The 26,304-nt window shown below is 42.2% G+C and overlaps 1 protein-coding gene across 5 annotated transcripts in view; it reads left to right on the forward strand.

Annotated features, from left to right (window-relative positions):
- Positions 1–26,304, forward strand: part of TBC1D5 (TBC1 domain family member 5) — a 136,512-nt gene that overhangs the window by 98,262 nt on the left and 11,946 nt on the right. For 4 of the 5 annotated variants that reach the window (XM_068351226.1, XM_068351227.1, XM_068351229.1 and 1 more), the window contains 2 exons: positions 8,193–8,451; positions 24,128–24,337. In XM_068351226.1, coding sequence (XP_068207327.1) covers positions 8,193–8,451; positions 24,128–24,337 — 469 coding nt within the window. The remainder of the gene's footprint in view (positions 1–8,192; positions 8,452–24,127; positions 24,338–26,304) is intronic. The other variant, XM_068351230.1, reaches the window with a different exon arrangement.

Raw genomic sequence — 26,304 nt, forward strand, 5'->3', positions numbered from 1 at the left:
TTCCTCAGAGTAAAGTGGGGATCCCAATCCCTTCAGTTCAAGACCCTCTGCTTCGGCCTGTCAACGGCACCTCAGGTGTTCACGAGGGTGTTCACCCTTGTATCAGTCTGGGCACACAAACAGAGCATCAGACTAATTAGATACCTCAACGACTGGTTGCTGCTTTCAGCCACAGAGGCAGACTTAGAGGAGCAGGGGGCGAAACTTGTACAGTTCTGCAGGGATCTAGGGATCACCATCAACTTGGAAAAGTCCCAGTTAGTCCCCACCACCAGGATGACGTACCTAGGGATGGTCCTGGACTTCCCAGTTGTCGAAGGCATTTCCCTCCCAGGAGAGGCTGAACAACCTGGACCAAGTTATTCGCCCATTTCTAGCAGACACTCCAATGAGAGCCAAGGATTGGCAGAGACTCGTGGGACACCTGGTCTTGTTGGAGAAGAGTTGGTCCCTCAAGGGAGGCTCAAGCTGAGGCCAGTCCAGTGGAATCTGAAGGACCTCTGGTCTCCGGGGGACTCAACGCAGAACGTAGTCAGGAGGACCCCGGCCTCCAGGAACATGCTCCTCTGGTGGTCTAACATGGAGAACACACTAAAAGGGATACCGTTCGCGTCCGCTCCTCCGGAGATGCTGCTCTTCACGGTGTGGAGGATTAATTTTATTTTAATTTATTTTTTTGTTTGCCAAATCAAGAGAGAGAGAGAGAGAGAGAGTGTGAGTGTGTTTATTTAAGTTTTGTCAGAGAGAGAGAGAAAGAGAGAGAGAGAGAGAGAGAGAGAGAGAGAGTGTTTACAGTATTGGCTTTAGTTTTGTCACAGAGAGAGAGAGAGAGAGAGAGAGAGAGAGAGAGAGAGAGAGAGAGAGAGAGAGAGAGAGAGAGAGAGAGAGTTGTTTTAGTATTGTTAAATAGAGACATTTTATTTGCTTTAGCTTTGTCATGAGAGAGAGAGAGAGAGAGAGAGAGAGAGAGAGAGAGAGAGAGAGAGAGAGAGAGAGAGAGAGAGAGAGAGAGAGAGAGAGAGAGAGAGAGAGAGTTTATTTACTTAAGTTTTGTCAAACCGCAAGAGAAAGAAAGTGTTTATTTGCTTAGTTTTGTGAGAGAGAGAGAGAGAGAGAGAGAGAAAGAAAGAAAGAAAGTTTATTTGCTTTAGTTTTGTCAGAGAGAGAGAGAGAGAGAGAGAATTTCATTTGCTTTAGTTTTGTTAGATCGCGCGTGCGCGAGAGAGTATGTGTGTATGTGCGTTTGTGTGTGCGTGTTTTGTGTGTCCGCGGTGCGCGCCGAAGAACAAGGGTAATTAGCGAATGATTGTTTGAAGTTGGAAAGATTGTTGGTATATTTGAGGTTGTTTGTTTACATTTTTTAGCTAGGATAGGGTGGTGATGAATGTCTTGGGCGAAAGCATTAGATTCTGGACGATAGAAGGAGACGGTTCTACATTTTTTTTTGTTCTTCGAAAGCCGGCTGTTTAGTGTTTTTTTTATATTCTGAGCCGCGATTCCTCCTTTGGAGAGTTATATTTGAATGCCGATCTTTAGTTGACGACCTGGCCTGTATTAGATTGTTTTAAGACTGCTCTTGGATTACGCAACCGTTGATGACCTGGACTACGATTAGGATTACGATTTGATTGCACTGAACGATTTCCTTGATTTTGATGCCGTAATGACCCAGCCCGTTTGAAGGATTTTCCGTTGGATTACTGTTTATAAAGATTGTGTATAATGACGATGATGATGATGATGATGATGATACTGACACCTGTGACTCAAGGAGTTGAGGCCGTTATGGCAAATTAAGAACTCTTCGGTTACCATAAACTGTAGTGGTAGTTTGCCGTGAAAGGACAGTTCGGCTTGTGTGTGGCGACAGTGTTGGTGTCGTAATATATATAAACACATATTTTGAGCTGGTGTGCGGTTTAGTATTAAGTTTGTTAGGGTTTTTTTATTTGAATGGTGATACGGTTTTTTTTTGGTATATTTATGAATGTAATGATTTGTTTTACGTGTAATTATTTTGGTTGTTGATGGTTTATATGTTAAGCTTATTTTGAATGCAGAATTTTTGCTTTTGGTTGCGTTAATATAGTTTTAAGGCTATGTTTTGTTTTCATTTTCCTTCTGTCCAAGAGTCTAGTTTAAAGTAAAGTAAGGGGAAAGTTTGTGTTGTGGGATATTTTGGAAGTAGAGTGATTAAGGGTGTGGGGGGTTGTGTTTTATATACATCCCGCTACAACGGACGCATCAAAGGAGGGGTGGGGAGCCCATCTACTCGTGGAAACGGCAGAGGGAAAGTGGTCCCTAGAGGAAAAGACCCTGCATATAAACCTGCTCGAGGTCATGGCAGTGCAAAAGGCCCTCGCGACGTTCGCCCGTCTACTTCGAGGAAACTCAGTAGCCCTCGTGTGCGATAACGCCACAGTAGTGGCATACATAAAGAAGCAGGGAGGCCTGAAATCAAGGGAACTGTGCATCCTCACAGCTCAAATCCTGGAATGGTCCAAAAAGAACCACATCATTTTTACAGCCAGGTTCATTCCGGGAAAGAGAAACGTACTGGTCGACGGCCTCAGCAGGACAGGGCAAGTAGTAGGGTCGGAATGGTCTCTACATCCGCAAGTGGCACAGGAGGTTCTCCAGTTGTGGGGCTCACCGATAATAGACCTGATCACCATGAGGCTCGATGCTCAGTTACCCGTGTTCTGTTCTCCGGTGCCAGACCCGACAGCAGCGTTCGAGGACGCCTTCCAGCACTCTTGGGACGGTCTCGACGTGTACGCTTGACTTCCCTTCGGGATCCTCAGGCAGGCACTCAACAGACTCAGGCAGTCAAGGGCTACAAAGGTGACTTTGGTAGCGCCCTGGTGGCCGGAGAGGGAGTGGTTCGCGGATCTGCAGGACCTGGCCACACTCCCTCCATGGCCCCTTCCAGTAAGAGAAGATCTGTTACGTCAGCCACACTTCCGAAGGCTACACGAAAACCCCCAGTGCCTGAGGCTACATGTGTGGAGGTTATCAAGCGCCTGCTAAGGAAAGAAGGGTTCTCGGAGAAGACAGCTTCCAGAATGTCGGGGTATTTCCGAAAGTCCTCGTGCGTAGTGTACCAGGCCAAGTGGTGTGCCACACAGAACTTGATACCCTTAGACGCATCAGTCCACAGAATTGCAGACTTTCTGGTTCACTTGAGGGACGACCTGGGAATGTCCATTCCAGCCATCAAGGGAGTCCGTGCGGCACTGGGGCAAGTTTTTCAATTCGGAGGCATCAACCTGGGGGCATCTCGCCACATCTCCATGCTCATCAGGAGTTTCGAGCAGTCTTGTTCTCCACGCGTCTCTAGGGTTCCGCAGTGGGACGTGGCCAAGGTTCTCAAGGCTCTTTCGAGGCCTCCCTTTGAACCCCTTAAGGACATTTCTAGATAAAGACCTCACCCTCAAGGCAGTGTTCGTACTAGCTCTATCCTCAGCCAAGCGGGTGAGTGAGCTCCACGGCTTGTCCTTTGAGGTCTCGCACTCGAAAGGGTGGAAGGAACTGTCCTTCAAGTTCCTACCTGAGTTCGTGGCCAAGACCCAGAACCAAGCAGTTTCGGATCCTAGGTTCGAAGAGTTCTCAATTCCAGCAATCCCTCACACTGACAACCCAGAAGTCTTGCTTTTGTGCCCAGTGAGAACAGTCGGCAAATACCTCAATAGGACAGCCAAACTCAGACCAGCCATCAAAAGTTTGTCTCTTCAGGCCCAGTCAAGAGGGCAGTATCTAAGAACACGATCTCTTTCTGGTTTCGGCAAGTCATTAAGAGGGCTTACGACAATGATGGATCCGCAGTTCCTGGGACCCTGCGACCCCATGATATTAGGGCCCTTAGCACATTCTTAGCTTTTGATACCAACATGGCAGTGGGCCAAATCATGTGAGCAGGCACTTGGGCCAGACAATCCACCTTTACGGCCCACTACCTGAAAGACTGTACGAGGAAATCCCTGGACGCTTTCTCCGTTGGACCAGTAATTTCCGCCATGCAACAAGTTTAAAGGTTTAAGGCCCCGGGTAGCCCGTGGGAAGTAATCGCAAGCGACGCAAGTTTCCTCCTTACTACCCCATTTCCTTGCTACCCCCTTTTCCCCTTTTCTCTCCTCCTACCATGTGAGAGATGGATGCTGTGGAAACCCATGTCCAGATTATACATAAAGGTGAGTTGTACTTAAGGTAGACTTTTGCGTGCTTTCCCCAACTCTCCTACCTTTCCATTGGGTCGTCTAGACCTATCCTCCTATCTAGGTCCCGTGCCCCAGTATGTTAATGGGATGTTCCGGCCTGTAAACCACTCCCTCCTCCTAAAGTATAAGTCTCCTAAGAAAGTAGTTCGAGGTAAGTACTCAGTGTTGGAACAAATCACAAATTTTAAGTAATTTGTATTTTTCCTAACAGTACTTACCTTGAACTACTTTCGGGTTATTGCCCACCCATCCTTCCCCGAGTATCTTACAGGAGTTCGAGTAGTACTTAAACATACGCTTACTGACGACTCAGACCTAGCAGCGCACCCTCGCGCGCTGACCCCGGGTCGCCTCGGGGCGAGTATCCATCCGCCCTGGAGTGCCCCGACAAGGTAACGGAGAGAGGGGGAACTACGCAAAATTCTTGGTCGGTTAATGAGGTGATCCCAGATACTCCTAAGAAAGTAGTTCGAGGTAAGTACTGTTAGGAAAAATACAAATTACTTAAAATTTGTGATATTAGTGTATTTCGGTTAATCTATCCCCATCTATGCCTCTATGAATGGGTTCCTTGCTACAATTTGTTTTGACAGTGTTGAATTTATCCTTCAATGTCCAGATTTGGTGACTTTATTATTTTAGAAATTTGTCTAATAATTTATAAATAAATTTTACATCCATCACTTTTCTTGACAAAAGGCTCTTCTTACTTTTGTTTCATTAGCCCAAACCTTAGATATCACATTCTGCTTTCCAGTCCCTGAACCTGTCCTCTCTTGGTTACATAATTAGTTATATGGTGTTCAAACTACATTCCAACCGTGAATTTGTATCTACTTCATTTCTATGAACCTCCCCTGATTGTCCATATTGCTTCTCTCAAATTTCTGATATCTCTTTTACCCCTAAACCTAAAAGATTTGCATGTTAAATATTTTCATTATTTTAAAAATTTAAGTGACATATCTTTCTTTTATGGGCAACAAACTAGGAAGGTAACTGATATGTTCACTAATATAATGAAATCAAGAAAGCATTTTACCCCACATCATACTATGTTATTCAAGCTTGTTTAAATGTTTGTAACTGCACTCATTTTTCAGTACAGTATATCATCAAGATAGGATGAATATTTTCTGTGAACTGCCTCTCCACCAAAGCATTTATCTCCCTCCATTACCTTACATGGGTAAGAGTGGCAAATGGAAGAGTAGTAGAAAGGGCATTAATGGATTATGTGTTGATAACTAAAAGAATGTTTGGAAGATTGAAAGACTTGCACGTGTTTAGGGGTATGGCTAACGGTATGTCTGATCATTTTTTGGTGGAAGGAAAGTTAATTGTAGCCAAAGAGTGGGGGAATAGAGTAGGTGTATGTAAAAGGGAGCTAGTGAGGGTTGAAGAGCTAATAAAACCGGGGGTAAAAAGTAAATATCAGAAAAGGTTGAAAATGACATATGACTAAGTGAAAGTAAGAGAAACTGGCAATTTAGAGGAGGAGTGGAAGTTAGTAAAAGAAAATTTTGTTGGGATTGCAAGTGATGGTGTGGCAAGAAGGTTGTTGGAGGCAGCATGCGGAAGGGCATTGAATGGTGGAATGAAGTAGTGAAGGTAAAAGTGGAAGAGAAAAAGAGGGCTTTTGAAGAATGGCTGCAGAGTAATAGTGTAGAGAAGTATGAAAAATATAGAGAGAAAAATGTGGAAGTAAAGCGCAAGGTACGTGAGGCAAAGAGGGCAGCTAACCTGAGGTGGGGTCAGGGATTAGGTCATTCATATGAAGAGAATAAGAAGTAGTTTTGGAAAGAAGTGAGGAGAGTAAGGAAGGCTGGCTCAAGAATTGAAGAGACAGTGAAAGATGGAAATGGAAGGTTGTTAAAAGGTGAAGAGGCAAGGAAAAGATGGGTGGAATATTTTGAAAGTTTACTGAATGTTGAGGATAATAGGGAGGCAGATATAATTGCTGTTGCATGTGTTGAGGTGCCAGTGATGGGAGATGAGAATGAGAGAGAGATTACAATAGATGAAGTGAGGAGAGCACTAGATGAAACGAGAGTAGGAAAAGCGTCTGGTATGGATGGTGTGAGAGCTGAGATGTTGAAGGAAGTGGGTGTGACTGTACTTGAATGGTTGGTGAGATTGTTTAATGTGTGTTTTGTGTTGTCAATGGTACCAGTAGATTGGGTTTGTGCATGTATTATACCACTATATAAGGGTAAGGGAGATGTGCATGAGTGTTGTAATTCAAGAGGTATTAGTTTGTTAAGCGTAGTTGGAAAAGTGTATGGTAGAGTAATGATTAATAGGATTAAGGATAAAACAGATATGCGAGAAATATTTAGCAAAAGGTAAGGAGGTGTATGTTGCATTTATGGATCTGGAGAAAGCGTATGATAGAGTTGATAGGGAAGCAATGTTGAATGTGATGAGGTTATATGGAGTTGGTGGAAGGTTGTTGCAAGCAGTGAAAAGTTTCTACAAAGGTAGTAAAGCATGTGTTAGGGTAGGAAATGAAGTGAGTTATTGGTTTCCGGTGAGAGTGGGGCTGAGACAGGGATGTGTGATGTCACCGTGGTTGCTTAACTTGTATGTTGGAGTGGTGAGAGAGGTGAATGCTCAAGTGCTTGGACGAGAATTAAAACTGGTGGACGAGAATGACCATGAATGGGAGGTAAATCAGTTGTTGTTTGCGGATGATACTGTACTGGTTGCAGACACAGAAGAGAAGCTTGGCCGATTAGTGACTGAATTTGGAAGAGTGTGTGAGAGAAGGAAGTTGAGAGTTAATGTGGGTAAGAGTAAGTTTATGAGATGTACGAGAAGGGAAGGTGGTGCAAGGTTGAATGTCATGTTGAATGGAGAGTTACTTGAGGAGGTGGATCAGTTTAAGTACTTGGGGTCTGTTGTTGCAGAAAATGGTGGAGTGGAAGCAGATGTACGTCAGAGAGTGAATGAAGGTTGCAAAGTGTTGGGGGCAGTTAAGGGAGTAGTAAAAAATAGAGGGTTGGGCATGAATGTAAAGAGAGTTCTATATGAAAAAGTGATTGTACCAACTGTGATGTATGGATTGGAGTTGTGGGGAATGAAAGTGACAGAGAGACAGAAATTGAATGTGTTTGAGATGAAGTGTCTAAGGAGTATGGCTGGTGTATCTCGAGTAGATAGGGTTAGGAACAAAGTGGTGAGATTGAGAATGGGTGTAAGAAATGAGTTAGCAGCTAGAGTGGATATAATTGTGTTGAGGTGGTTTGGCCATGTTGAGAGAATGGAAAATGGCTGTCTGCTAAAGAAGGTGATGAATGCAAGAGTTGATGGGAGAAGTACAAGAGGAAGGCCAAGGTTTGGGTGGATGGAGGGAGTGAAGAAAGCTCTGGGTGATAGGAGGATAGATGTGAGAGAGGCAAGAGAGCGTGCTAGAAATAGGAATGAATGGCGAGCGATTGTGACGCAGTTCCGGTAGGCCCTGCTGCTGCCCCCGATGCCTTAGATGACCGCGGAGGTAGCAGCAGTAGGGGATTCAGCATTATGAAGCTTCATCTGTGGTGGATAATGTGGGAGTTTGGGCTGTGGCACCCTAGCAGTACCATCTGACCTCGGTCGAGTCCCTTGTTAGGCTGGAGAAACGTAGAGAGTAGAGGTCCCCTTTTTGTTTTTGTTCCTTTTGTTGATGTCGGCTACCCCCCAAAATTGGGGGAAGTGCCTTGGTATATGTATGTATGTATTACCTTATTGTTAGTTTTTGATAAACATGTCATTGGAAATTCCATACTCAATCATTTGAATCTCCTATAACAATGCAAAAATGCATTCAGCTCTCAATGCAGCATTCTCTTGGCCATGCCCTTCTTGTGACCTCTCTCCAAAGTGCACCTTTTTCCTTAGCCAGTTTTTTATTTCCTTCTTTTGGTTTTCAGTTATCAGTTCAACTTCCTCCTTTATTTTCAGTGCAAGTTACCTAAGGTTATTTTTTATTTACAGCAATATCCAAAGCCAGCAGGTTACTCTGGTGCTGCTTCTAGACACATTCCTACTGTCGGAGGGAGACCGGATGTACATCGGGCCCCTCAGATATTGACGGCACCTGTAAGTCAAACCAGGTCATCCAGTGTTCCAAGAACACAGCCTCAGCATATAGGTAAGAAGAGGTCCACTTCTGGCGATCAAGCTCCCAGTTTTGAAGAAGTAACATCTGGCCGAAGATTATCCTCCCCCAATGCATTTACTGATCCTCAAAATGGTAAGTAATTCTAGTTTGAATATAATTAATTTGATATCAGCATTGGAAAGGGGATTAATGGGCAATTTTGAAAGTTAACATAATTGTAAGATAAAAAAGCTTTACTGTGCATAATATTGTTTAAAAGTATAATGAACATAAGCAATGACCATTCTCCTCTCTCTTCCATCCCCAACCTGACCTTTCTTCAAGTACCTGCCCTGCATGTAACCCCTAGCATTTTCCCATTTCAACTATAATCTGAATACAACATTTTATTGGTTCCTCTCTCAAAAATTTCAAAACAGTTCTTACATCCAATCCACTCTGTGAATGGTTTAGTTGTCTCAGAAAAATTATTCATGAACTTCATTCTAAATTCTATCGATCCTTAGAAATCTTTAGCACTCACTGTCCTCCGCATTGAAAGCTTTTGCACTTGCCCAACAAACTTACCAGTCTTATTCAATCCAGACTCAATCTCCTTGTGTCTCAAAAATTCTACTTCAGTAAACCAGTCACACTCGCACACTTTCCCTCCAACTTCTGTATAACTACAATTGTCAACTATTCATACCCACCAGAATACCATCCAAAGACATCAATATTTTCACAGGAAACTCGCTTAGCACAACATTCATAACTCTTTGGAAGGCAGCAGGTGCATTAGTTAATCCAAAACACTTAAGTTCTGAAATTGTTAATGTCTTTTTGCATTCAAACATTTAGTAATAGGTTTACTCTTTTTAGAACCAGGCATCTGATAGTACCCACGCAAAAATCCGTCTTTGGAAAAACTTTCATCCCATTTACTATATACACATGATACAACATACATTAGAAACCTATTTTTCAGTTGCTTTATTTACACATATAATCAATACATATTTGTAAGCTTTCATCTAGTTTTTGTAAATGTACAACAATGCTCTTCCATGAACTCTCACTAGGCTTGATCACCTAAACTTTTTCCAAGGACATAGAAAGTGACATGTTTTTTTATATGTAAGGGTAATCATCATTCAGAACTATTTTGTACTCGGGCAGTCGTGATGGTCCAAAATCCCCAGCCCCCTGACTCGTAACTCTTCCCCTTTTCTCTAACACACACACATTTTGTTTCTCACTTTCATTCAAATTATCATTAAATTAAATTTTCTTAACCAATTTTTTATATTCTGACAGCTGTCTGGAGTTAGAAATGTTGAATCAATGATCAGGCTAAACTATTTATGAGTAACATTACTAAAGTAACTAGCGATATAATAATTAAAGCAATTAAGTCATGAAGACTGAACATGGCTACAATAGCTATGATACAGCTTAAGATTTGAGAATGTTGGTTATCGAATTTCCACTCGCCAAAAAGCAAATTAATTTAAATCCTAGGAACACCCCCAGTTAGAAACTAGAATGATTTAATCAAATATTGGAAAAAGGAAGTAAAAAAAAACCTGTTGATGGGTGCTTTCAACTACTGTACTGTACAAGTGAAAAAAAATATTTTGAAATAGTTTTGAGAATAGCTTAAGACATTCTTGTATTCGATTATTTTGCCAAAATTGATTAATTTTGTTTCCTCTTCCCTGTTGTAAACAACACGGCTTGATGTGATTAATTTTTATTTAAGTCTTATGTAGTGGTTTTCTGTCAAGATTTTTTTCTTTTATTATTTTTTATGCTGTACATGTTTACGGTAAATTATTACTCGTCAATACTGATCTTTGATGCTTATCTATATTTTATATGGTGGGTTTTATACCTAAGAAGTTTATTGAGCAAATTAATAAGCTTTTCGTCATTTTCATACAATGTATGCTCATCATATCGTCATAAAAGTTTTACTTCGGCTTTTCACTTTACAGCATTTGTGCACAAACACCTATCAGGTTTCATCTATTTAGTTTTTCCATAATTTCCTGGAGCTTTCTTGCTGTGTTTTTAAAGTATGGTTGTTTAAATATGCTTCGCTAGAGAAATTTCTCCTCTTCAGTAAGCAAATTTACTTTTAAAGCAGAAAGTAAACAGAAAATAAAATTTGTAATATCTTCTGTCATCTGTTTAATCTTATATTTTAAACACAAGACTTACCTGGTGGTTATATATATAGCTTACGTCCCTGACGTCACGGCAGGAAATTCAAAACTCGCGCCAGTTGCCGATTGGATAGCCAGGTGGGCTACGTGCCCGCCTCTAGCGAGGTACCTAGAAACCATTCCATCGGTATTCATATCTTCCCTGCCGCCGCTAGCAGTAACATTGGTTGGATATTCTCCTCGCTTTTTGACTGATTATTGCTGTCCCTTTGGTGAAGTACAATAATTCTGGTTTTTTGACTCTCGCTTGATTGGATTTTCATTTGGATACTCTAGTTATATGTTTGGATATTGATATTTTGACCCTTGCTTGTATTTGATCTCTCTTACAAAGTTCAAAATGGCCACCCCCTCTGGTAGTTTTAGGGTGTGTGCTAGTGGGTGTGTGCTAGTGGGTGTAAGACCCGATTATCAAAGGCCTCCATTGATCCTCATTCACTCTACTTAAATGTAGAGGTAAAGTTTGTAAACTTGATGATAAGTGTGACGAAGGCCTTATTTTGTCTGATCACGAGTGGCTGGATTTCGATCGCTATATGCGAAAGTTAGCAAGAGATAGGGTAAGACATAGTTCTCATTCTTCTAAAGATTTTTCCTCTTCCCATGTCACTGTTCCTATTCCTTCCCCTATAGTGGTAGTTCCTGATCCCACTATGACTACCGCTGATGAACCAACACTTAAAGATATGATGTTGGGTATGAAGGTAGAGTCTATCGCTGCGGATAGAACGCAGTTAATGGCTGATGTTAAACAGCTGAAAAGTGAAAGTGCTAGAGGTGCAGTGAGTGTTATTAGTGCTGTGGAGGGTGCGCCTGCTCGGGCTTGTCGTTCTCCTAGTCCTAGACCTCTTCCAGGCTCCCCAACCCCTGGGAGAAGGAATGTCGAAAGAGGAAAGGAAATGAGAGGCTTTAGCTCCCGAGCAGACATCCCCTCGAGCGTTCCTGTTGACGTTTCCCAGGACGTTCACCCTTACCATAGTAAAGGTGAGGTTAAAGTGTTTGGCTCATCATCAGATGATGATATTCCTAAAAGAGGTTGGTGTCAAGCGTCCAGACCTCTTAAGAGGAAATTTGACCAGCGTCCTTCCAGGACATCACAAGCAGGCTATAGTCATTGGAGCAGCCCTGAACGCTTTTCGTCCTAGGAAAGCTCACCTTCTTAGCGTCTTGCTAGGACATTAGATTCTGTTGAGAATCGTCCTGCTGTTGAGCAGTTATCTGAACCGGGCGTGACATTGATTCATGCTCCTCTGCCCCCTTCAAATTGGCTCTCGCCCGCTGGTGGCTAAGCGGTCTTTGAGCGGTGGAGAGGACGAGCTTGCGATTGACATTTCGCAAGCAGATTCTAATTTTAATATGTGTCCAGAAATGCAGCAGAAGCTTTCATCTTTCATAAAGAGCTACCAGAATACAGAAGCCTCCTCTCTAAACGCTAAATGGCGCAAGGGGGCGAGTGGGCAAAATCTTGTTGATCAAGTTTCTAAACGCGTTGAGCGTTCGGCGACGCATAGCGATGAACGTGACGTTAATCGTACTACACGTGAGGTTGAACGTTCTGCCTTTCAGGAAGTCGAGCGTCCTCCTAATCGAGGTGCTGTTCATGCACTTAGCAGTGATACTGATCATCCTACTACGAGCGCTTTCAAGCGTTCAGCAAGGCGCGATGTCAAGCGTACTCTTGAGTGTTCTTGTTTAACTAAGCAGGACGTTGTGCTTCCTTTTGTTCGTAAAGCCGAGCGTCCTCCAGGACGTGACGTCGAACGTGATGTCGGGCGTCCTCCCATCGAGCGTTCACAAGAATGCGAGCGGCCTCCCGTCGAGCGTTAACAAAAACGTGAGCGTCCACCCACCGAGCGTTCATCAGAACGCGAGCGTCCTCCTGGGCATGACGTCAAGCGTTCTTCCATCGAGCGTCCTCCAGGGCACGAGCATCCTCTGGGACGTAACATCGAGCGTCCTCCTGTACGCGATGTAGAACAGCAAACATCCAGACAGGACGTTTAACAAAACACAATACTACTTAGCTCTGATTGCACGGATCGCGAGCGTTCCGAGGAGTGTCAAGGGTCTTTGTCGGAGGAAGAAGCTGATGTTCCTCTTTCGCCTACCGAGCCCTTTGAGGAGTTATCTGAAGAGGAAAAGTCTTTTCGTCCTTCGGTAGACTTAAAGAAGCTCATGAAGATTTTTCATAGTGATTTTCCTGAGTCTTTAGTTCCCGTGGCTCCACGATTGCCCCCATCGGAATTCACTCTAGGGAAGCCTAAGAAGAAGTCTCTGTTCACTAGAATGGTGCTCTCTCATTCATCAAAAAGAGCACTTAAACTGATGGGAGACTGGATGAGATCCAAGAAGGATCAAGGGAAAGCAGCCTTCGCGTTTCCCCCTACTAGATTGGCATCTAGGTCCAGTACAGTATATGGTACGATACGGGAGAAGTTCTCGGCTTGGGAGTTCCTGCCTCTGGCCAGGGAGACTTCTCAAGCCTGGTAGATTCTCCCCGTAGATCGGCCATGAGGAAGACCAAGGTTTTTTGGTCTACCTCTGAATTGGACCATTTGCTCAAAGGTTTCTTTAGAGCCTTTGAGGTATTTAACTTCCTTGATAGGACTCAGGGGCCTTGGGCAAGAAGGTTGCTACGCTCAAAGAAGGGGACTCTTCGAGCTTAATCCATGTCATGTCCTGCATGGATAAGACGTTGCGAGACGGGGCAAATGAGTTGGCAGCAATTTTTACCGCAGGCATCCTCAAGAAGAGAGCCCAGTTGTGTTCATTTCTGTCGGTAGGGGTTACTCTCTTTCAGAAATCTGAATTGTTGTATGCTCCGCTGTCGTCATCTCTGTTCCATAAGATCTTATTAGGGAAATTTCTTCCTCGTTAACGCAGAAGGCCACTCAAGACCTAGTCTCGAAGACGGCAAGGAAAGTGGTGCCATCATCTTTCGTTAGCTGCAAACTTAAAGAAGTTACTCCTTTTCCAAAGTTTTCCCATCCCTTTCGAGGAAAGCCTTCCGTTAGAAGTAACTTTAAATCAGATGGAAGGGGAACTAAGAAAAGAGGACCCATGACAGGGCGAAGCAGAGTCTGACTGCTTTCGCCTTCAGGCAGTAGGAGCCAGACTACTCACCTTCTGGCAGGCAGGGGAGAAGATGGGTGCAGATCTTTGGTCAGTCCGACTTCTAAAGAAGGGCTACAGGATTCCTTTTATAAAGCAACCTCCTTTAAGGTTAACCCCAGTGGATCTCTCTCCCAGGTACAGGGAGGAATTAAAGAGGCAACCATAGGGGACTATAGAAAGAGTACAGGACTGGCAGTCACCAGGCTTTTACAACCGCCTTTTCTTGGTTTCCAAGAACTCGGGGGGGGGGGGGGGGGGGGATCGCGTCCAGTTCTAGACGTAAGTGCTCTCAACGGCTTTATCCAGAAGACAAAGTTCTCAATAGAGACGTCGAAGTCAGTGCTTGCAGCGGTAAGGAAAGGCGGCTGGATGGTCTCACTGGACCTCCAGGATGCTTATTTCCACATCCCGATTCATCTGAGATTCAAGCACTTTCTGAGATTCGTATTCTAGGGAGAGGTCTTTCAGTTTTGAGCCCTGTGTTTTGGCGTCAACACCGCCCCACAAATTTTTATGAAGTTTATGCTCAATGTAGCAAGGATTCTTTACTCAAGAGGCATCAGAGCCTCCCTGTACCTAGACGTTTGGCTTCTAAGAGCTCGCTCTCAAGATTGCTGCCTGAAGGATCTTCAGACAACATTGAAGTTGACAGAAGAATTGGGTCTTCTGGTCAACAAAGACAAATGTCTGAAACCATCACAAGAGATTCTATATTTAGGAATGATGATTCGGAGTAGAGTTTTTCAGGCTTTTCCGTCTCTCTTAAGGACAGAGCAAGCCCTTCAGAAAATACGTGCGTTCCTAGGAGAGCAAAGGTGTTCTGCGAGGAAGTGGATGAGTCTGTTGGGGACTCTCTCCTTGTTAGAACAGTTTGTCTCTCTGGGAAGACTGAATCTTCGACCACTCCAATTTCACCTCAACTCTTACTGGAACAGGGAGAAGGATTTGGAGAAGGTGTGTATTCCTGTTATGGAGTCAATGAGACGTTGCCTTCAGTGGTTGAACGACCCAATCAAGTTTCAGGAAGGTTGCTCATTAGAGCTGAAGAGCCCAGACCTTGTGTTGTGTTCCGACGTCTTGGACTATGGGTGGGGAGCAACACTGGGCAAACTGGAAGTGTCGGGGTTGTGGACGGGAATTCAGAAGTCTTTCTACATAATTCAAAAGGAGCTGCCAGCAGTTCTTTTGGCCCTGAAGAACTTCGAAGAGTCAGTCCGGAACAAGGTAATACAAGTCAATGCCGACAACACCACAGCATTGGCCTACATTGCCAAACAAGGAGGAACGCACTCAATTTCCCTTTACGAGACGGCAAGAGTTCTGCTCATCTGGGCAAAGGAAAGGCAGGTGATTCTACTTACAAGGTTCTTTCAAGGGGAAAAGAATGTTTTGGCAGACAGTCTCAGCAGGAAAGGACAAGTCCTATCCACAGAGTGGACTCTACACCTAGAAGTGTGCAAAAGTCTGTGGAAGCTTTGGGGTCGCCCTTACATAACCTGTTCGCGACCTCAAAGACCAAGAGGCTAGAGATATATTGCTCCCCAGTGCCAGATCTTGTAGTAGTACACACAGACGCATTCCTGCTAGATTGGTCAAATCTATATGTGTACGCTTTTCTGCCTTTCAAAATCCTGTACAAAGTGCTACAAAAGTTTGTAACAAGGGAAGGGACCAGAATGACCTTGATATCCCCCTTCTGGCCCTCAAGAGAATGGTTCACAGAGGTACTGGAATGGATGGTGGACACTCCCAGAAGCCTCCCTTTGCGAGTAGATTTACTCAAACAACCCCACTTGGTAAGACACCATCAAAGTCTCAAAAGTCTTTGACTAACTGCCTTCAGACTATCGAAAGACTCACAAGAGCTAGAGGCTTTTCGAAGGAGGCAGCTAGAGCGATTGCAAGAGCTAGAAGGTCTTGAACCATCAGAGTCTATCAATCCAAGTGGGAAGTTTTCAGGGAATGGGGCAGGGTCAACTCTGTTTCCTCTTCCAGTACCTCTGTAGCTCAAATTGCTGACTTCCTTTTATTCCTGAGAAGGAAACGAAGTTTTTCTACATCAACTATCAAGGGATACAGGAGTATGTTGGCGACTGTATTCAGGCACAGAAACCTGGACCTTTCAAATAATAAGGATCTACAAGAACTAATGAAATCCTTTGAGACAACAAAGCAACGGCACCAAGATTCACCAGCTTGGAATCTGGATGTTGTTTTAAAATTTCTGATGAGTGACAGGTTTGAACCCCTGCACTCTACATCTCTGAAGGATCTCACGATGAAAACCCTTTTCTTGGTTAGTCTGGCAACAGCCAAGATGGTTAGTGAAGTCCATGCATTCAGTAGAAATATGGGTTTTCAGGATAATAAAGCGATCTGCTCATTACCGTTGTTCTTTCTCGCTAAGAATAAGCGCCCTTCCCAACCTTGGCCTAAGGCCTTTCAGATTTTGCACCTGGCGGACGTGGTTGGAAATGAATTAGAGAGAGTTTTATGTCCAGTAAGAGCCCTCAAGTTTTACTTAGACAGAAAGAAAAAGTTAAGAGGCAAGTCGGAAGCACTGTGGTTCTCGGTGAAGAAACCCTCCTTGCCAATGTCTAAGAATGCCCTGTCATACTTTATCAGACTTTTAATTAAAGAGGCTCATTCTCATTGCAGTGAGGCAGACTTTAGTCTTTTAAAGGTCAAGACTCACGAAGTGAGAGCTGTGGCAACCTCGGTGGCATTCAAACAAAATCGTTCGTTGCAAAGCCTTATGGACACAACCTTCTGGAGAAGAAAATCTGTGTTTGCTTCACACTATTTGAAAAATGTTCGGACTCTATATGAGGACCGATACACTCTGGGACCGTTTGTAGCAGCAGGTACAGTGGTGGGGGAAGAAGCCACCACTACTTTCCTATAATCCTAATACCTTTTCTCCTCTTGGAACTTTTTTTTGGTGTTTTTATGGTTGTCTTGTGGAGATTGCGACAGTATTCCGCAATCATTGATTTGTCAGGTGGTCTATTTTGTTCCTTCAGAGCGCCTCGGAAATGGGTATTAGAGGAGGCTCTGTCACAGAGGTGTGTGATGACCGGTTGGCAGCTCCTAGGGATCTTCAGCCCTCTGAGAGGACCGCTGGATCTCAAGGAAAGCAGACATAATGAGGCAGAGTATCATTGAAGTCAGCTTCCTTATCAGGTACGAACCCTTAAGTTTGTTTTGTATTTAAACTCTTAAGCAGAATTCCAACTATATTGGCTCTCTCTAACCCTCCACCAAAGGTGTTAATCAGCTATATATATAACCACTAGGTAAGTCTTGTGTTTAAAAATTTTATTTTCATTCTAAAATAAATTTTTGAACATACTTGCCTGGTGGTTATATAATTAAAATCCCCCCTCCTCCCCTCTAGAGACTAGAGGCATGGAAGATAAGGATACCGATGGAATGGTTTCTAGGTACCTCGCTAGAGGCGCGCATGTAGCACACCTGGCTATCCAATCGGCGATTGGTGCAAGTTTTGAATTTTCTGCCGTGACGTCAGGGACGTATGCTATATATATAACCACCAGGTAAGTGTTAAAAAATTTATTTTTAAATATAAAACTTACCCGCTGGTTATATAAGAATGGCTAACGTCCCTGGACGCCTCGGTAGGAAATTCAAAATCTCGCGCGGCATATCTGCGATATGCCAGGTGTACACTAGTGCCCTCACGGTACAACAGGTAGAACTATACCCAACCTCTTCAGATTTTCCCTGCCGCTATGGCGGTCGGTTCTATTGGATATTCTCTCTCGCTTTTTTCTCTGTTTGGACGTTATTTGGTGATATATTAACGTTTTTTGAGTATAGGCTTTCACTTTCTTATTTTATTTGAACTGTGATCACGTATTTATAACTTGAAAGGTAAGATTAAAAGGTTTTTTCGACCTATTTTAAACCTCACGAAAGCATAGGACGAAAGGTAAACATCTCGTCCATTGATGACGTCACAGCCTTATGTCGTAGGCTATAAGTCCGACTTGCTTTTACAAAGAATTGTAAGTGAATACTTTCTTTTGAAATATTAAGTTATAAATTTAATTAAAGGATTATTAATCTAAGGAACTTTTATCCTTTTAATAGTTTTCTTGAGGTAATCTTCAATCTGTTTGCAAAGATTAACTAGCGTTCAGTTGTTACGCAGTTATCAGTATTGTTACAATAGTATAATATTTCATAGAGATTTTTATGAATAGTACATCATTCTTACTTTTCAAGTTTTTTAGTTGTACTATATAAAAGGAACATTTTATTTTTAAATTAATTGATCCTGTCAGTATTTTTCCTTAGTCAGAGATTAAAGGAAGTTAAATTTCGCTTAATGTTAATACGAATCAATGTAGAGCACGATTTTATGTATCGTTGTTTCCTTAGTGGAATACTAAGTATGTTTGTATATTAAGTGTAAATGCTCCAATAAATCGAGTGATGATTCATCTCTTATTGGAATTCCTTAATTTAAGGGTTTATTTTATTTTATAAATATTATACCTATTAAGGTAATATTTAATGTTTAATATTTAATTTTCTCTGCATTTATATGGGATTCAGTGACTTTTCATTCCCATTTGAACGATTGGGAGAATTGTAAGTCTCAATTTAAGAGTTCATTTCATTTGAGAGAACTTATACTTTAGTTTTCAAATGATTGTGAAACTTTCTTTTTAACAAAGAATAGAATGAAAATTTTAGTGTTAAATTATGCAGTGAATTTTATTCAGTAGAGTACTTCTGTTCGGACCTGTCGTTATCCTATTCTTAGACCTCTGTCAAGCTCCCGGGAGGGGAGAAGTTAAGTCGAACGACGAAAGGAATCGAGAGGGTGGCCTAGCGCTTTACTTTTAAGACCTGAACAGAAGTCCTCTTGAGTGCAGAACGCTCACCCTCGTTATATATAGAGCGAGGTATTGAATGTTGTCAAATATTATACGCGCTTTTCAGGCGCTAAGCTGAAAACAAAATTAGATTCGTTCTGCGTATTTACGTTTCAAACCACAGCTCTCGTTGATGATACAGTCTTATCTACCGGCTGTTGACGGTGAGCCTGGGCGTTAGTCTTCGGTGGTAGACCCGTTGTCGCACAGGCGTCCTGTTGTCTCTGGGACCGGCGTGATATCGCACAGGCGGTCTCCCAGTTTCACTGTTCAGCGGCATGTCGATGTAGATTTGTCTCGGCAGAGCTCTGTTTCACAGCAACTATTAAAAGAAGCAGACAGTCGATTGTCAGTTTAAGCTTGATGATGTTCGCCAAATGGCAGGCGCGAGGCGCAAGCAGAGCCTGAGCGGAAGCGTGACGAGGCTCAGAAGTTGATTAATGAAGGCGCTGAGTGTCGGCGGCAGCGCCAGGCAGGCGGCAAGCGCCAGCGTGGCGACCCACGCCAGTCAGGTCACGAGTGGGCAAAGTGCCAGCGCGAGCAGCGGCGGTAGCGAGAATATCACGTGAGTGCGGCGCGCCAGGACGAGGCGGAGCCCCAGCGCCAGCTAAATTTATTCTATTATAAAATCAATTGTGACAGCAAACCAAGGCTAGTGGCTGTCAATTGGATGTGGATATGGAACAATGCAAGCGCGCCCATGTTACCACTGATGTGCCTGCATAGCTCCAATCTCTGATTTGTTAGAAGTAGACCCGGATGAGGTTCTTTCTCACGAGGATCAATTGGAGAATATCTCGGAGAGAGAGAGGAAGAGAAACCACCTCAACATCCGGGGGGGAGGGGGGGATGTCTCTCTCTTAAGGAATGCAGGCAATGAAGCACGATAACTTTGCACCACCCCCCTTTTTTCTTCCTCTCTTCTCCCTCAAGAGTTGGTCAAAGACACAGGTTTTGGTGTCTAAATCAGCAAGAAAGTTTCTGTATACTTTTTCTCTAAACCGCACAGACAACAGTAGGATCCAGAAAACTACTACTAGCGAGCCTGGGAGAGAAGAGGAGCAGACCTTTGGTCCTTGATATTACTAAAGGATGTATGCGAAGTCTTTTTTCCTAGTGAAACCTCCTTTATTAGGTACTCCGATAGACCTCTCTGCCAAATACAGAGAGGAGCCAAAGAGACAGGCTAAGCAACATCAAATGTCTCTCTTTTTGGAGAGGGAGGCTATTGTCTGGTTTTGGATGTCACTGCTCTCAACGCCTTCATTCAGAAGACAAAGTTCTCCATGGAGACATCAAAATCAGTCCTTACAGCGGTAGGAAAGGTCCACTGGATGGTCTCTTTAGACCTCCAGGATGCTTACTTCCACATCCTCATCCATCCGAACTTCAAGCAATATCTGAAGGTTCATGTATAGGAGGAAGTTGTCCAGTTTTGGGGTCTTTGTTTCGGTCTAAGCACCACCCCTCAAATAGAGGGTACGTCTGTTAGGACCTGTCGTTCTTCTAATCCATAGACCTCTTCCAAGGAATGTCGACTTTAAACTTTTTCCAAGCTCCTTATCCCCTGGGAGAAGGAATGTCTAACGACAAAGGAAACGAGAGGCTTTAGCTCCCGAGCAGACGCCACCTTGAGCATACCTATTGATGCTTCCCAGGACACTCGCCTTCATCATAGGTAAGGTAAAACTTATTAGTCATCTTCGGATGACGCAGCGCCCAGACAAGGCTGGCGTCAATTTCCAGACCTCTGAAGAGGAAGGTGGACACGGTCAATCAGCATCCTATCATGACACCGCAAGCTTCTGGTTGTAGTCTTTGGAGCAGTCCTGAGCGTTTTTTCTTTCTACCGAAGAAAACTCTTACCAAACATCCTTTAAAGATGTCGGCAACTGTCAAATAATGTCCAACTCACCCAGTTGCAGGACAGTTGTCTGAGCCTAGCATGACATCGGTTCATGCTCCTTCTCCACTGTCAAACTAGTTATCGTCTTCTGGACGCTCTGCGTGTTTTTTAAACGGTGTAGAAAGAGAGCTTGTGATAGACGTGACGTCTGCTGTACCACAACAGGTTGATCCTATTTTTATTATGCTGCTAGATATGCAACAGAAGCTCTCTTCGCTCATGCTAGTTTATCAGCCTGCGAACAACTAAAGAATAGCAGGCCTGGACCCTGAGTGTCTGGTAACTTCACACCTGGACACCAAGTGTAGTGAGGCTACTAGTCGAGATGTTCTTTATGACGAACGTCTTTACAACTCCCTAGTTAAATGTCGTATTTTAGCCATTTTAACCCAAGGAGTCAAGCAGACAGACGTGACGTCGAACGTCCACCTAACGGGACGTCGAGCTTCCAGCGGAACATGACGTCCTGCAGGACGCGACGTCGAGCGTCCAGCAGGACGCGACGTCGAGCGTCCAGCAGGACGCGACGTCGAGCGTCCAGCAGGACGCGACGTCGAGCGTCCAGCAGGACGCGACGTCGAGCGTCCAGCAGGACGCGACGTCGAGCGTCCAGCAGGACGCGACGTCGAGCGTCCAGCAGGACGCGACGTCGAGCGTCCAGCAGGACGCGACGTCGAGCGTCCAGCAGGACGCGACGTCGAGCGTCCAGCAAGACGCGACGTCGAGCGTCAAACAGCTCGTGACATGGACTTTTACGCATTTCCACTGTTCAATTCATTACAAAGTGATGCAAAAGTTTGTTTCACACGGAAGGAACGGATTGACTCTTGTGGCCCTCTTTTGGCCCTCAGAGAGTGGTTCACAGAGGTACTACAATGGATGGTAGACACACTTAAGAAGTCTTTCATTAAGAGTGGATTTACTCAAATAACCCCACTTGGAAGGTACCATCTAAATCTCCAAGCTCTTCATCTAACCGTCTTCAGTTCATCAAAAAACTCACAAGATCTAGAGGTTTTTTGAAGGAAGCAACTAGAGCTATTGCAGGAGCAAGGAGTACTTCTTCCATCAAAGTTTAACAATCTAGGTACGAGGTTTGTTAGAGAGGGGTGCAGTGTCAACTCTTTCCTCTCCCAGTACTTCTGTAACTCAGATTGCTGACTTCCTGTTACATCTTCGAAGGAAATGCAATTTTGTTATCCTCTACCATTATAGGATACAAGAGTATGTTAGCAACCGTATTCATGACACAAAGACTTGGACCTTTCTAATGTTAAAGACCTACAGAAACTAATCAAATCATTTGAAACATCAAAGCAACAGCTCCAGGATTCATCAGTTTGGAATCTGAATATTGTCCCGAAGTTCATTATGAGTGACAGGTTTGAGCCCTTGCATTCAGCTTCATCTAAGGACCTCACGATGAAGACTCTATTTTTGGTCAGTCTGGTGACAGCCCACAGAGTCAGTGGGATTCATGCTTTTAGCTTAAATGATTGTTTTTTTTGAGATCACAAAGCTATCTGCTCATTGCAGTTAGGCTTTCTCGCCAAGAACGAACGCCCTTCTCAACCTTGACCCAAGGCTTTTGAGATTCTGAACCTTTCGGATGTGGCTGGCGAGGAGTCAGAGAGAGTCCTGTGCTCAGTAAGAGCCCTGAAGTTATATCTGAACTGAACAAAAGAGTTGCGAGGCTAGTCGGAAGCTCTTTGGTGCTCGGTCTAGAAGTCCTCGCTACAGATGTCGAAGAATGCTCTTTCATTCTTCATCAGACTCTTAATTAAGAGGCTCATGCACTTTGCAGTTAGGCAGACTGCAAGTTTTTTTTTTTTTTTATAAAAGCCAAGAGGCTTGAAGTTCAAACTGTAACAACTTCAGTGGCCTTCAACCTTCAAGCAGAATAGATCGTTGCAAAGCATTAAGGGCACAACCTTTTAGAGGAGTAGATCTGTGTTCGCTTCACATTATTTGAAACGTGTCCAGACTCTTTTTGAGGACTGCTTCACTCTGGGACCATTTGTAGGAGCAAATGCAGTAGTGGGGGAAGGATGCACCACTACGTTCCCATAATCCTAATAACCTTTTCTTCTCTTGGAACTTTTGTATTTTTATGGTTGCTAGGAGATTGGTCAACAGTCTTCCACAGTCAATTTTGTTCCTTGAGAGAGCCCAGAACAAGGGTATTGGAGGCGGTCCTGTCAACATAGAGGTTTTTACACCGGTTTGACAGCTTCTAGAGGTCTTCAGCCCCCTGGGTGGATCGCTAGATCTCATAAGGAAAGCGGACATAATGAAAGTATTCATTGAAGTCGGCTTCCTTATCAGGTACAAACCCTTAAGCTTGTTTGTTAACTCTTAAGTAAAATTCCAGCACCAACAATGTTGGCTGTCTCTAACCCTCCACCAAGGGTGTTAATCAGCTATTTTTATATAACCACTGGCTAATTTTAATGTTTATATACTGTACACTTTATTCCCCCCCTCCTCCCCTCTAGAGACATTCTATTGGCATGGAAAATCTGGGGATTCATGGAATGGTTCTGTGTATCTCGCGTGAGGGCGCTAGTGTACACCTGGCTACTCTATCTGCGATTGCCGCGAGATTTGAATTTCTGCCGGACGTCAGAGACTAAAGCTATTTTTATATAGCCAGAGGGTATGTATGTTAAAAAATTTATTTTATGAAAATATCATTTTGGACAGTAATTGCAGTATACTATAATTCTTGTTCAGAGTTCAGCAGTTAAGTAATCATTATACAGTAGTAATGAGGTGAATACAAAATACATATGAATTATGAAAAATAACAGTTCGGTTCTTGGTAGCCCCACAACCATTTTTAAGGTGAATTAGCATTTGAGGAATTTTTTTTCAAAATATGTTATGAAAATGAGTGATTTGTGTGTGGCTTGCTTAAGAACATGTAATGTACAGCTCATGTAGATAAACCCTTATAATGAAAATCTTTTGTTTCTGAATACATAAAAATGTTGTTGGGGGACAAACAAAATAGACATCCTACATTTTGAATCTGAATTGAAGCGTATATTTTTGTGAAAGAAAATATTACTTATAAAATTGTTTTTTAATTAACATGTAGATATGGGAGTTATTACAGTAAATGAGTTGTTTTATTTATTATAGATTACTGTATATGGCTTTATTTTTCTAGATAATACTTTGTAATGTAAATACTGTGTATGGTTTGATGGGATTTAGAAAAAATCATAAGCTTGATAGTTTATTGGGATTAGAAAAGTTTTCCTTATTCATTGTATGTACTGTACAGTAGAAATATATATATATATATATACATTGTACTCTGAATTTTATTGCTGAAGTGTAGTAATGCTTGTCTCTCAAAGTTCTGATTTGGAAGGTGGATTTTTTTTATATCTAGTATTGAAAGCATGACGAGTTTGCTGTAATTTATAGCATAGAGCTCTTGTAAAGAATATCTTTGAATATAATTTGGAAGGTCTTGGGGGAGACGATTGCACTATATGCATCAAGAGAATATAGTTTCTTTTTAAAAAAAAAAGAGCTTGATAAATTTTGGCAAACACTCCCTATGTACATTTTACTCCACAAAAGACCCCTTATATTTTTCCAATTTGCCTTTCTTTACACAATATTTTCATTTGCTAAATTGATGCTCTCACTATTTGAAACTCCAGCTGCTGTGATCTTCAGCAATAGTTCGAATGTCAGGAGCAGTGCTAAGATTGGAACCAGTGACAGCTGGGAAAATAACCAGGGGACAACTCGTGCCAGTAAGGTTGTGTCTGGTCTGGTGAGACTTGGGGGTAAACTGGGAAGACCCAGAGAACTGTCTGTTACGCGTCACCAGTCCTTGCAGTCTCCTCAGTCCCCTTCGCCCAACACAGGTTAGATAGATCGTTAGGGCTCTGTTCCAGGTTTCTTGGATGAGGGAAATAGGGTAAGTCTGATGTTCGAGGTATATAAAAAGATTTGATGAAGCCCTTGATAATTGAGATATCAACATTGGCAAGCACATGTCATTGTGTTTTTTACAGTATTTTTAAATATTTCACTTAGTCTTACTGGTATTCATTTACTATGATAATTTCAGCACTAGCTCGGTTGAAAGAAACTGGTGGTTTTATTGGTTTCTAACTAGACTGGTCTGATTTCTTGCACCATTGTCACTGCTAGGCAACATGCTAACATGTGTTTCTCAAACATATTTCACTTAAAAATTTTGGTGCTCCCGTTGGTTTTTTCCCCTTGGTGGGAGACAACAGTGCATTTTTGTTCAGTGTTTAATTTTGTTTAGTCCTTTCTCTAATCACTGATGTTAGTTCATTTTATCCTCCTATTGCAGTAATTACTAAGCCAGCTCTTGCAATATGATCATGTGTGATTTTATGAATGAGCTAAGTGGCAATTGTTTTCTGGAAAAATCTATTTAGCTATAGATAAGTGCTTTCATTATTGTCAGCCCTAGGTATAACCTAAAGAGAAGCAACATGAACATCAGGTGTGTATAGAAACCAATTTTTTATTGTTATAATTCCAATTTTATTGAGGATTTTATTTGCCATGATGGCCTTCTGGGATTTAAGTACCGTTATAATTTCCATTATCCACTGCTCTTTTGCCATTAATCATTGCATTCCCATGATTTATTCTACACACAATTCCCTACATTCTTAGTCGCTTGCCTAGTCTCCATCCATTTATACTGTAATAGTGAAGTGGGCATACATAATTTGTATGCTGTACATTACAGTATTATTACTGTACTCTATGAAAAGGTAAAGTAATATTATAAGTAAGGTTCTTAAAAAAGCAATGCAGTACATAACACTGTTGCAGGTAGAAAATTTTCTTTTTAAATTTTAGCAAGAAAATTCATATCGCATAACTTTCGGTATACAGTAATATAAATTGTCTATTTTTTAATCAAATCAATTAATTACTAAATGTACAAATAATTTTCTATTGTAATTCTTGTAAATTAGATAAAATCAATGAAAAATGGAAATCGATTGAGTAACGGGAAATTATTATTGAGAATTGTATTGTTCCGAATGTTGAAAAAGGGAAATAGCCTCTAGTAACCACGGAAAACTGTTATTACAGTATTTATTTTAGATATACCTGTTAATTATTGGGAAAGAATTTAAACTTTCTTAAATGTATAGGTAAAAGTTTTTTGTCATTTCACTAATTTCACCAAATCAAATTCGTCAATCTTAAAGAAACTTTATCAGTGATTTTACCAATTACAGAATACAGTACAGTAGTAACTTAATTTACAAGAATATTCTTGTAACGTGCTTGTTAACTAAAATGCTCGCATTCTCAAACTTTTCTTTTCATAAGAAATCTCAGAAATTTACATAATGCAATCCAGAAGTCCATGAATGCACATGTACACTCATTTCTAAAGGTTTGTAATTGAATTAAGGGAACAAATTAAAACTTCTCACATCAAAAATGAATGCAAATCATATTTCACAATGAGAATAGAAGTATTGATGTTAACTCTAGCTTTACCTTTGAGGAGAGTTTTGGCTGACATGTGGGAGGCAAAAGGGGAGGAGGAGTGGGATACTACTTGGAAGAAGAATATCCCTCTATGAGCATTTCTTGTAAAATATTGAGAGTTCTCTCTTGATCAGCAATTTACCACCATTAACTGAATCACTTTAATTTACGCTTTATGGATACGTAATCATGTTTTTTTACATTTGAATTCAATTTCTTTAAAATGGCATGAAAATTTGGTAAAAATCACTCCATCAGGTATATAAGTGAATCAAATAATGAATACTGGGTAAGATTCATCAAAATAAACAAAATTTTCACTTAATAGAATATTTTGAAA

The sequence above is a fragment of the Palaemon carinicauda genome, chromosome 27 (genome assembly GCF_036898095.1).
Source record: "Palaemon carinicauda isolate YSFRI2023 chromosome 27, ASM3689809v2, whole genome shotgun sequence".
In the NCBI taxonomy this organism is placed as follows: domain Eukaryota; kingdom Metazoa; phylum Arthropoda; class Malacostraca; order Decapoda; family Palaemonidae; genus Palaemon; species Palaemon carinicauda.